We start from the raw sequence: 13,550 nt of genomic DNA on the forward strand, positions 1-13,550 counted from the left end.
GTGTTTACCCCTGTGTGTCACCCCAATGTTCACCACAGTGACCCTCAGTTTGTGTGTGTATATTCATTTATGTGTAAGTATATGTCAGTTCTCTTCAGCTATTTTAACACTGTGGTCTTCACCAGTTCTGATCTTGTTTTTGTATTTATTTTTATAATTTATAATTTATTTAATATTTGTTAAATTGTTTGACTAAATTTAATTATATATGTAGTTCTATCTTTGTACAGCCTCTGCTTTGGCAATATTGTACTGTTTACACTCTGTAAACTGTAGTACAAGCTACTTTGGATATAGGAAAGCATGACCACAAATGAAGACTGTCATATCAGTAAAGCTGCTTTATACTACATGGAAAGGGTCCACACATGGGGGCTGCATATTAGAAACACATGACCAGCTGAATAAAACTCACTTAGTCTCGGTAACCGTCCATTTATTTGACACTTTCACTCATTGATTAAAGTACTGATCAATGGCTGTAATCAATTTCTACAATGGCATCTGAAACTGAAAACTGTTGACTTTAAATTATGCTAGGTGTCAGTGTAAGTCCAAGATGACACAAAGACAAAAGTAACTGAGTGCACCTTTAAAAGGCGAATCCCTGTGAAAAACATTTAAAAATGTATTTATTTGAAGCCAGCACTCAATTAAGTAATTTTAATACTTTAAAATTTGATATAAAAATTCAAAATATAATTTTTATTTTGTGCATGACATTTTATTGTTATTTTATCATCTGTAATAGGATAAGACAAATATGTTATTTTGGATATTGTCCTCCATTTGAGCCAGTCTATGAAGGTACGTTAGTGCCTAAAAGATTTGCAAGTGTAGAGTAAAATTTATTAAAGTGTAAATTAAGTTACCAGCAGGGTTGGGGAGTAATGGAATACATGTAACAGGATTACATGTTTAAAATACAAAATATAAGTAACTGTATTCCACTACAGTTACATTAAAAAAGTATTTTTAATACTGAAGAGATTACTTTTGCATTTTATTGTTATTTATTTCAAGTAGAATTTTGTCTATTCAGTTGGAAAACATTTATCTGTATAAATTATGCGATCAGAAGAAGCTGTCATTGTGTACAATCAGTGGTACTGTTGGGCTTTAAACCCAGTTTGGAGCAGCAGAAATAGTTAAATAGCATGTAAACTTTTAACTTTATGCTATAAGATAAAATGCTATTTCTAGCCTTTATACATGCACCTGTTACCAGGCAAGATTATATATATATATATATATATATATATATATATATATATATATATATATATATATATATATATATATATTATTTTTTTATTTTTTATTTTTTTTAATTTATCAAGAAAATCCACATTAGATCATTATTATTTTTTCTCTAGTAAGACATTTAATATTAGGGCAATGATGTACTGAAAAAATCTTATTCTTGATGTGAATTTTTGTATTTTTTCCTACAAATATCTGAAAATCCTTAAAATAAGATACATATGATATCTCAAGCAACACTGCAGGAGATATTTAGGCTTTATTCAGAGAATGTATTTTCAATATGTGTCTTATTGGACTAGTAATTTTTTATTTTATTTGTCATGAATAAAATATGCCAGTGCTGAAGAAGTTATCCAAAGTATTGAAATCTTTCAGAATACCTTACAAATTAAAATTCTGTAATCTGTAGTGTAATACATTTAAAAATTCAGGGGTGTAGCAGCCACAGGGGTCATGGAAGACACGTACCCCACACTCTTAAAAAAGGTGATTTTTGTCCCCCACACATTTCCAAGATAAACCATACCAAGTCCAAATGGTAGATTTGTATACAGTATTCTTTCTTTTCTACAGTATTATTTTGTTACTGGGCTGATTGAGCAACCATCCAGCCAATCACAGGTGAGTTTCATGAGCTAAAACAACTCTTACGTAATAGACCATCAGCCAGACTGTCTAATCAGTGTGGCTCCATTCATTTCTACAAAGTTGCTTTCAACAATGCTCATTTATCCATGTTTTTTATCAGCACTGATGTTGAACTAAATTAATAATCTGTAAAGTAAATAAAACATATATATAACTATAATACTTACAGTATATCATATTTGTTAATATATACTCTAATATATTAATACTGCGCTGTAAGTGTTGGATATGTGCGAGACACCCACTGACAGCTGTGTCCCCCCACTTGCTTTTATTTTTAATAAGTACACATTTTCAGTGCCTATTCAAAAATAGTGCCTATTCTTGTTCACCTTCTCTCCTATCTGATGCCAAAACAAACATATTTAAGATATTTTAATTTCGATCACTTTCTTTCCCCATGGCATAGAAAACATCAGGGTCCCTATGCACACTGCAGCTATCTTACAATGATAGTGGAGTCAGAAAGCTTTCAAAATCAGTTATGCTGGTGATGATTGCATATTCATGCTTCACTCTTGAACAGCTGTCAATAGTTTCAGGAAGATCCCATTCCTGGCTCTTCTGGTACATTTATGATGATGGCATCGTGTGTAAAGATGTTTTTCAAAAACATCAAAATATCCACTGCAGTCCCATATCCTATGGAAGAAAGCAAATGTGATGGATTTGCCTTCTGAGTTGTTTAAAGTCCACAGTAATAGTCTGACTTATATACATATTTCGGTATTTGAATGGTTCCGCCTGCATCACATTTTCTTATCACACTTTCCTCATAATAAAGCATATGTGATAAGCCGCATGTCCACTCAGTCAAGTGTCAGTCCAGTTCCGACACCATGTGTCCCTCCCTCTGACAGATAGGCAGACATATACTGACCAACACTGATCTACCTTAAATTAGGTATTTGGGTTACAATTGGCTTCTAAACCGACTCGGCAGGTTCTACCCGTTTCTTCAGACACAACGCAACTAAACAGCGACCTCCGTCTTTAAAATCCAAACCAATCTATTGACCTGACAGCCTGTTCCGCCAGGTAAAGTATAAACACTGATCTGTGAGATATATATATATATATATATATATATGTCTATAATATTAATCTGCAAACTTTGATGAAAGCGGTAAATAATAGAATCGATCGTGGGGAACTGCATTAGCATGCTGGCTAGAGATATCCAGTTCGGTCAACCTTATTCAGCTATGTATTCATTTCTGAATCAGCGATATGATACAAAGCATAATATCTAACACACAACTAGGACATTTTTTAAGAGAATTTAGCATGTTGCTAAACATGATAATGTAGAAAAAAATAAGGTTTTAAAATATTTTCTTGGTTAGCATGTAAGCATGCTAAGCTAGAAGGATTTAAACCTTTGACACAATTACTGAAACTAGAGCAACCAGTCCAGCCTGACAGGTTGTGTGTGAAGAAAACAGCTCTTATTTCGACTTGTGTTCCTAAAACGTTTTATATAAATATTATATATAATTACTAGTATATATATTTGTTTTACCATCTGACGGTTAGATTCAGATAAGACTCCAGATATATGTTCTAAAACTAATTTCAGAATTTACCTGCATGTCAGAAGTATACATAGTTTTAGAAAAGACTGTAAAGCCTCTATAGTTTAGAATTACAAAACTACAGTTGTAGGTACAGAATATCGAAAGATAAACAGCATTTCCTGTGATTTATGAAAATCAAGACTTAAATTAGTTTTAATCAGCATGTTTGTGTATCACCAGGGGGTCAAATATTAACTGTGTGACAAGGTGGGAACTCTGGAGAGTTTTAGACTCGTCTCCCCATGACAACGTGTCACCATGGTGACAGCGGCTCCAACAGTGATGCCGAGTGGCACTCCTCTGTTGATGAGAGGAACATGGAGGACGTGGAGTTCACTGAGCTTGGGCCGCTGCTGAAGACTTCGGAAAAATCGGAGGAATCAAAAGTAACGAGGACAAATTTGTCTGAAGCATAGAGACAGATGGTCTCTTTACCTCATACACTACAGGACATTTAGAGATCCATTGACTAAAAGCATGATTTGTTGTCACAGGGTGTATCAGCATGTCCTGATGAGGAGGATGAAGAAGGGGAAGTTTTGCAGGTAGTCACATTGCCCATGCAGGCACACCATGCTATGGAGAAGATGGAGGAGTTTGTACACAAGGTGACACATCCATCCTCACCTGTTTCAAAAGTCCCACATTTATAATTTAATTTAAAAGTAATTAATTGTGGTGCCCTCAAATTGAATCAAAAGCATTACTTTTGCACTGAGGATTAAAAGGATAGCTCGACCAAAAATGATAATTCTCTCATTTACTCACCCTCATGTCATCCCTAAATTACGTTCTTTCTTCAGCAGTACACAAATGAAGATTTTTAGAAGAATATCTCAGCTCTGTAAATCCATACAATGCAAGTGAATGGTGACCAAAACTTTGAAGCTCCAAAAAACACAAAGGCATCATAAAAGTAATCCATAAGACTCAAGTGGTTTAATCCATGTCTTCTGAAGCAATCTAAATGGTTTTGGGTGAGAACAGACCAAAATATAACTTCAGCAGTTTCCTTGGCACTCATGATTTCAAGCTCAATTATGCTTCCGAGCATCATCAAGCGCTCTGCAAATGCATCAAACACTAGAAAGTGTAATCAACTGATTGGATTGCTTCAGAAGACACTGGAGTCACATGGATTACTTTTATGGTGCCTTCTTGACCCCGTTTCCAACTGGTATTAAGAAGCGTTTTGGGTGATCTGATCAAATGTGTTCGGCCCTAAATACAGGTGTAAACATGGTCTAAAACTTTCTGTGATCGGATCACAAAAACCACATAAGAATGTGGTCAAAAACGCATGGGACCACATCACATTTGAGGTGTAAATGCGATTCCATCCTGTATGCATCCCACCAGCAGTGAAGCACCACCCTCACCTGTCAATCAACCGCTGCGCTAAAAGGAGTGTTTAAACTTTAAAAGGAAATAACCGTCTGATTTGAAAATGTAAAAAGGCAGATACATACACAATCACGGGAGCTTCACAGATCTTTCAAAGCTTTCTTTGTCTTCTATGTCATTTTGCGCTTTAATCTACAGTTGGCCCTGTTCACAACTGGGCGGCTCCATGATGATTCTAATTGCCTGTTTTCTGATTCTGGTCTTGAGACACAATGTAAAAATAACCAAAACGAGCAATCCAGACAGAGAACAACAACCATTTGTCGTTGAAGTGTTATTTTGAGTAAAAAAAAAGTCCCCTCCATATCTGAACACAAGTGGTCACAGGAGACACATTTATGTGACCAGTGGAGGGTAGCATAAAACTGTTTTAGACTAGTCTTACTACTTAGTCTTAATTTTTTCAGTCAGTTGCATAAAAACTTAGATCTGTCTAATTTAAGACCAAAATGTAAGACAGCACACCTCTAGGCTAACTTTTGTTAACATTCCATGTTGCCATGGAAAATAACTGTCAGCTGAGCCAGTGAGTGCTTCAGTTGAGAGCAAAAAGAGGCTTGAGTTAAGACTTTGTAGAAGACTATGACTTCAAAGATGGTAACAAAATGTCTTGTGTTTTTTATTATTTGGCTTAAAATCACTAAATCATTAGAATCAGCTTTAAGCGCTGTAGTCTTCTAATAAGCAAATATTTTCAGCAAATGAACTCTGTATTGAGTGCCCACTGTTGGCCATTTGTTTTAAAGCTGTTCAGTGTCTTTTTCCACAATGCAATGCAAATAAGACTGTCTTACTAAAGACAACTGTGAGCTTGTTTTATGCATCAGGTTTTCTATGGCGTCTTTAGCAAGTTAAACTAATTGTTAGACACAGTCTTAAGTTAATGGCTATGTTTATACAAACGCCCCAAGGTGTAAACAGCGACATGTGGTCCGGTGAGACATGTAATCGGATCACCTGAGATGCATGAGAGAGAGTAAATGATGAGAGAATTTTTTTTCTCCTTTAATCGAAGCACATTATTCTGTTCTCTCGGTTTCCAGGTATGGGAAGGACGTTGGCGAGTTATCCCATACCATCTCCTCCCCGATTGGCTAAAGGACAATGATTACCTGCTTCATGGACACCGCCCACCCATGCCGTCCTTCCGTTCCTGTTTTAAAAGCATCTTCAGGGTTCACACAGAGACTGGAAACATCTGGACACACCTTCTGGGTCTGTACTTATTGCATCAACATAAATATTTTCATTGTGTTAAAACATAATGTGAGTAAGTATCAAATTTAGCCTGTGACAGCCCATAACAACATAAATGTAACATTGTACTCTACATGGCCAAAAGCATTTGGATACCCAAACACCATTCCCATTTGTGCTTGTTGACCATTTTATTTCAAATTATAGCCATTAATCCCTATTTTTGCTGCTATAACAGCTTCTACACTTCTGGTAAGCCTTGCCATTAGATGTTGGAACATGGATGCAGGGAGTTACTCCCATTGATTGCGCCACAAAAAATTTGCAACAAAGTTAAACACAATATTCTCTAGAATTACATTGTATGCTGCTGTAACATTAAGATCTGTCTTTACTGGAATTTCTAGAATAGCCAAACATATTAATTTGAAGGGGGTATACAAGATCAGGTGGGGGTTTTTTCGTTGCAGTAGCTCTTCTGATAACATTAGGTGTTTCATCATTATCATGTTGTCAGAAGCTAATGATCAGTCTCCGGTCGCAGCCATCTCACTTGATGCTGAAAATGCATTTGATATTGTAGAATGGGATTATCTTTTAAATTTGGGAGTACATTTATTGGTTGGATTAAGTTACTTTATAGACACCCTATAGCAGCGGTACAAACTAATTGATTAATTTCAGATTATTTTACTCTGAATAGGGGCACTCGGCAGGGTTGCCTTGTTTCCCACTTATTCTTTATTTAATAGAAGCAAATGCAAAAAAGGGGTATCCATGTACTTTTGGTTATGTAGTATAGTGTAAAACAACCACTAGCAAAAACTCCACAACAGTTTGATGAACATACACAGTAATCACCTTCTCCTGATTGTCAGGGTTTTAGTTCCCTGCTGAGGTACTTATGTACTTTAAAACTCTGTGGCTTTTTAGTTACACACCAGTCTGTGAAATTTTGATCTTCCCCACAAAAAATGAGATCAGAGATATTATCAGATGAACTGTATAATGTTTGTCATGTGAAAATCTGATCTGTGTGAATTGTTGCCTTGGGACGCACTCCATTTTGGTTGTTTGTGCTAGTTATACCAGAAACCTCTAATTATATATCAGGCAAGGCAAGACAAATAAATTGATTGCAAAAATGTCTACTTGCAGGCCTCATTCTGTTCCTGTGTTTGGGCACACTGACAATGCTGCGGCCGAACGTTTCCTTCATGGCTCCTGTGCAGGAGAAGGTGGTGTTAGGGATGTTTTTTCTTGGTGCAGTGCTCTGTCTGTGTTTCTCATGGCTTTTTCATACCGTCTACTGCCACTCTGAAAAAGTCTCTAGAACTTTCTCCAAGTAAGTGACACCAGTTTTTCTAGGACGAATTAATCTACATTTATTGTTTGTGTTGGTGTATTCTTATTAGGGGTTTTTACTGAAAATAGGGAATTTTGAAGAAAATTTAAATAATTAACTTTTTTCTAGTTATGCTTAGAAACGCATAACTTAATTGGCCAGAGATTGCTCTGTAAAGAAACTGCTCTAATCTCTGTGACATTTTTTTTTAAATATCCTAATTCAGTAATCATTACTAGAAAAGTCATGGAATTTCTTTGGTCAAAAGTAGTGGGAACCCTGTCTTAAATTTAAAGGAATAGTTCACACAAAAAATGTAATTCTCTTATCTTTGACTCATGCTAATGCCATCCCAGATGTGTATGAATGTTTTTCTTCTGCAGAACACAAAGTTTTTTTGAAAAATATTTCAGCTCTGTAAATCCATACAATGCAAGTGAATGGTGATAAAAACTTAGAAGCACAAAAGTACATAAAGGCAGCAAAAAGGTAATCCATAAAACTGCAGTACTTTAATCAATGTATTCTGAAGCAATCTAATCCGTTTTGGGTGAGAACAGATCTAAATGTATCTTATTTTTCACTATATATCATGACATCTGCAGTCTCCTTGGTGATCATTATTTCAAGCTCAATTCAGCAAAAGAAAGAAAGTCATACAAATCTGTGATGGCAGTAAATGATGAGAGCATTTTCATTTTTGGGTGAACTATCACTTTAAGCAGAAGTTTCAGGAAATGGATCATGTATCTTTGTGTTTATTTTTTTGTCCCTAGGTTGGATTACTCTGGTATTGCATTGTTGATCATGGGTTCATTTGTTCCATGGTTGTACTACTCATTCTACTGCTCTCCTCAGCCACGGCTCATCTATCTCTCAGTTGTGTGCGTGCTGGGTACTGCTGCTATCATTGTGGCTCAGTGGGACCGCTTTGCTACCCCTCGCCACAGGTCTACACGTGCAGGTTAATATCAGCGCTTAAAACTTTCCTCCTAAATAATTGTTGAATAGAGCTGATTTCAATGTAGTTTTCTTTGTGTTCAGGTGTATTTCTGGGCCTCGGGCTGAGTGGACTCATTCCTACAATGCACTTTACCTTCGCTGAGGGTTTTGTGAAGGCAACAACAGTCGGTCAGATGGGCTGGTTCTATCTGATGGGTGCCATGTACGTCAGTGGAGCAGCACTTTATGCAGCACGGATACCGGAACGCTATTTCCCTGGACAATGTGACATCTGGGTAAGACTATTAATTACATGATTAATAAAGAGAATGTTGCATGTAAAAAAAGTGTAAGATAAGTAACATTTAAGATGCAACTGCGGTCATAGTCTCTCTTTGTTTTTCATTCTCAGTTCCAGTCTCACCAGATATTCCATGTGTTGGTTGTGGGTGCTGCATTTGTCCATTTTTATGGAATATCAAACTTGCAGGAGTTCCGTTATAGCCTGGAAGGAGGCTGCACGGATGACTCCCTGTTATAAAAAATAAATCTACACCATTTACCACAAATCACTTAACTGTGGCCAGAGCCTGCTCACTACACCATGAAACTGGATTCAGCAAGATTTTATTATCTTTTAAATGATTTTAACATGTAAAAAAATAAAGAACTAGGTGTGCTTCAAAGGTTTAAAAATGTATACAGAGTTCAAGTGGGTCCATAAAAAGTCTTTAATATATTAACTGTCTTAATATATTAACTGTCTTATAAAAAAAGTCTTAAGCACTTTAAGTGGTCTTTCTTTTGGCGAGGGAAACACAGGAATCACAGTATGGCCTAACGTGATTAAATAAATATAGTCTGCCTGCTTCAAAGTGAAGATGCGTTACTGTTGCACATTCTACAAGAATGTGAGGGGCTTGTGAGTGTTTCCAGCGATTATCTACTGTTGATTAATTTCTGCTTATACTTATTATATGACAATGTTTACTTTATAGTGTTTATATTGTAATACATTGTAGATGATTGTAAGTGTGCATATTTTGTTTCCCTTATCTGTTTTTGTGAGCAGCTGGCAGCACGAACATTTAAAAATAAAAGTCTCTAGTGTATTTTGTGTCTGTTTATAGTTAAAAGTTGTGCGTTATATTTTGGTTACACAATAAACTGCATTTGGGATTTCATTCAAGATTTAATTCAATTTGGACTCTTGTAGCCTCTATGTCTGGGCCCCACTTTCAGAGTAAGGAAAGACTAAGAAAATGTTTTAAAACATTAATATATTGATTTTAAAAACGATCTGGCAATTAATTGTTTATCGGTTTTCTTTAATCACCTTTATTGGTATTGGGAAAACCCAATATCGGTTGAATACTAATGAAGGCCTGTTTGGGCCGATACGCGTTGGTGCTTTTATAATATGTAGCTCTCACAATAAAGGCTTTTAACAAATAGTTTCCACTATTTGTTTTTCAACTAATTTGTCTGTATTGGTATATAGATACATTAACCAATTTTAATACAGAGTTACTGTTTGCACCCAGGTGTAAATAGCACCTGCCACACAGTGCAGCTATTTGCACCCTAATAGTCTGGTGGAACCACAGAAATATACAACAGACTGTGCTTTAATATGTGTTGCTGTAGTATTGTGGGGTGTAAAGATGGTCCAGTCAATTCCAGAATAAAAACAGTAGGTGACATACTTTCAGGAGGTCTAAAGCTCGAGAAGTGTCTAATGCCTTCAAGTCCCTCTGCATGGCCAATGTTTCTACAGCCATTGTGACTAAGATAATACTATTCTTAATTTCATAATTTTTTTTCAGCACATAAGTACTGTCCTTAATAAAGGATAGAAGACCAAACGCAAAAGGTTGAATGAACAAGTCAACATACTGAGATGCCAGTTCAGTCAAACAGTCATTGCAACAAATTATAGGCCTGGTGGCATCACTTGATTTTTGTGAATCTTGGATAACATGTAAAAGGATGGGATATGAGGAGGAACTTTATAAAGTAAAAAACTATGTTCCTTGTGAGAGATGCCTTTTTGATCCTTGGTTGTAGATAGTTGAGTTCCTTTTCATCTTCTCCATAGGATTGGAAGTCAAAAATTGGTAGTACTCTGGGTTGTTCAGCTGTCGTTGTCCCTTTTGTATTTACTGGTCTTTTCCCCACACTACAATAGCACCTCCTTTATCACAACAATATATTTTGTATGATTGTGATGTCTAGATCTTCTTTGTTTGGCAAAAAGCTAATCCAACAGAGTTAACTGAAGAGCTTGCTGTTACATTATAGGGGTTATAATTTACATTTATGCATTTGATAGATGCTTTTTTCCAAAACAACTTCCAGTGCACTTATTACAGGGACAAATCCCCTGGAGCAACCTGGAGTTCAGTGCTTTGCTCATTGACACAATGGTGGTGGCTGTGGGGAATCTGGGGAACAAACCGGCAAACTTATGCTTACCATTACCAAATGTTATTACCAAAGTGTGGTATCATGGTACCACACTTTAAACTGAAAGACATCTACAAAGCTTAGAATAAAAATAAAACTGAATTTGTTGCTGAGGCCATTAGTTGTCGTTTTAGAAAGTGGATCTGTGGTTCTATATTGTTGATTTGTAGTGTTGACTTCATCTTTTTTTGTCACCAGGATTTTAGATTAGATTACAAAACACACCCCTCATCTGCAGTTTTTCAAAATGTCCAATAGTCCTGCCCACAACTAAGGGTCTAAGCAGGTCACTCAAAACTAACACAGGAATTTTCATAGCACAGGCTGTGTCTTGTTTCAAAGGCTGGGTGCTCTGGAGGTTGCATTTGTTGGCCACATACGTCAGGCTGTCTTGTTTAAGAAAAGCAAGTAGGACACTCTGAACACAGCCTTCAAAACGAGACAAAGCTAGTGTTTATAGTTTTCTAGAAAATTAACATGTGCATGGCTTATAATGGTTGTTTCTGCATAATAAGCGGGATAGAAGAAAGTATTTTAACACTGAAAAAGTTACATACTTCAGCTTTAGCCTAATGTTATAGCACAACTTCTGTATTTGTCAAGAGAGTTCCTGTCCACAATTTACTTAAAGTTGTTGTAAGCGATTTTAGCCATTCTGGAATTTCCTCAGCCTGAGCCGCTAGATTAGCCAAAACCCCACACTCCAAAGATGAGCTTATAGAGCTGTTCCGGTTGTAGTCCAAAAACCTGGAAGATAATTCACCATGGGTTCCCTCTGGATTTTCTTATGGGTTTTTCTTATGGCAGTTCTATGGGCAAACATGATTTAATCAAAATTCCTTAAGGGGGTGGTCTCGTCCAGCAAAATAGTTTATTTATCCATTCTTGAGGGTCATTCACTTGCGGACACTTTTATCCCGGACAGTTTCACGCCTAAAAGGGCGGGGCTTAAACACCATATCTAATCCTGGCATTATTGAAGAAAAATGTAAACTAGGTAATGTAAAAGGACACTCCCTCATATGCTTAGTGATGCAATATCTCGTTCCCCTCGTCTCAGGGAACCAAGGTTACATACGTAACGGAGACGTTATTTATCATCATGATTCATTTTGTATTTTCATCAGTTGACAGAAATATAGGTAAATCCTTGTTCGCAGATGATGGGGCTCTTTGGTTTAGAGGCAGGAATATAGAACATAGTGTACGGAAAATGCAGACGCATTAAAATAAGTTGAAAATTGGTCATTTAAATGGGGATTTAAGTTCTCAGTGGAAAAGACAGACAATTATCTTAGCAAATAAAAAAGTGGATAAGAAATGAAATGTAAAATTATATAATAAAGTATTACAGCAAGTATCTATTGTTAGATTCTTAGGTTTGTGGTTTGATAGCAGGCTAATTTGGAAAGGGCATATAGATAAGGTTGCAGAGAAGTGCAAGCGAATTATAAATGTAATGAGAAGTGTTTCGGGAAGAGAGTGGGGGGCTAATAGGATAGCATTAAAAACAATATATGTAACAATGATACTGTCAGTTTTGGACTATGGATGTATTGCATATGGATCAGCATCTAATATTCACTTGGCAAGATTATATGAAGTACAATATCAAGCAATGAGAATTTGTCATGGAGCATTTCCATCTTCAACTGCAGCAGTGCAGGTGGAATTAGGAGAATTTCCATTAAAAATCAGGAGGAAACAATTGATGATAGCATACTGGACAAACTTGCAAGGTCAAAATAAAACTCATCCTACTGTAAAGGTATTAAATGAATGCTGGGAGCATGAAAAGGGAAAGAGTAATAGCTTTGTTTTGGTAGTTGGGGATTAAATAAGGGAATTGTGTTTGAATGAATATATTAAAGCAAGTATACTCCAATAGTGGTTTTGTCCCTACTACCTATTTGGATTATGCCTCAACCAAGAGTAGATTTAAATTTGTTAGAAATTAGACAAAAGCAAGGATGAAGTATGCAAGAAGCAGATAAGGTCAAAGAGCATTTATGGTCAAGTTATGATACACTAAACCATATATTCACAGATGTGTCAAAGGATCATGAAATAGGATATATAGGGATTGCATATGTAATTCCAAAAGAGGAAATTTCAGTGCGGAAAAGTATAACTGACCACCTATCAGTTTATATGGGGGAGCTTGTCACTATTATGATGGCAGTTCAATGGATTAAGGATATTCGGTTAAATCATACACTCATTTGCTGACTCCAGTTTGGCTCTTTTAAGTCTAGAAGCTCAACAGTCAGACAATAGGCAAGATATGTTTCTGGACATTTTGCAGTGTTTGTATAAATTACATCAGGCAAATATAGAAGTAAGATTCTCATGGGCCCTGGCTCATGTGGGTGTAGAGGGAAACGAGGAAGCAGATCGGTTGGCCAAGCAGGCTGTAGAGAAGTGTGAAATTGATCTTCAAATATCACATAGTAGATCAGAGATTAAATCTATAATTAAAAGGGGTGTATATAAAGAATGGCAGCATGAATGGGATAGTGATACAAAGTCTCTAGTGTTGACCTATCTCTGTTGGATGCAACTCAAGAAATGGGTTGGAATAAACAAGAGGCATGCATGGTGAGGGAACATATCTGGTCAAAATATGGTCGTACACACAGGGTTTTACAGATGCATTAAAAGATCCAGAGAAGGGGAAGGTGGGGATTGCTTATACTATCCCAAAT

The 13,550-nt window shown here is 36.3% G+C and overlaps 1 protein-coding gene across 1 annotated transcript; it reads left to right on the plus strand.

Annotated features, from left to right (window-relative positions):
- Nucleotides 1-2,745: 2,745 nt before the first annotated feature.
- Nucleotides 2,746-9,815, plus strand: LOC127621009 (adiponectin receptor protein 1-like). Its single transcript, XM_052094416.1, has 8 exons — nucleotides 2,746-2,952; nucleotides 3,672-3,877; nucleotides 3,986-4,099; nucleotides 5,939-6,110; nucleotides 7,251-7,437; nucleotides 8,214-8,401; nucleotides 8,482-8,675; nucleotides 8,792-9,815. Exons 2-8 carry the CDS (start codon nucleotides 3,734-3,736, stop codon nucleotides 8,918-8,920), a joined length of 1,128 nt encoding a protein of 375 aa, XP_051950376.1. The 5' UTR covers nucleotides 2,746-2,952; nucleotides 3,672-3,733; the 3' UTR covers nucleotides 8,921-9,815.
- Nucleotides 9,816-13,550: the final 3,735 nt, after the last annotated feature.

Source organism: Xyrauchen texanus, chromosome 27 (assembly GCF_025860055.1).
Source record: "Xyrauchen texanus isolate HMW12.3.18 chromosome 27, RBS_HiC_50CHRs, whole genome shotgun sequence".
In the NCBI taxonomy this organism is placed as follows: Eukaryota; Metazoa; Chordata; class Actinopteri; order Cypriniformes; family Catostomidae; genus Xyrauchen; species Xyrauchen texanus.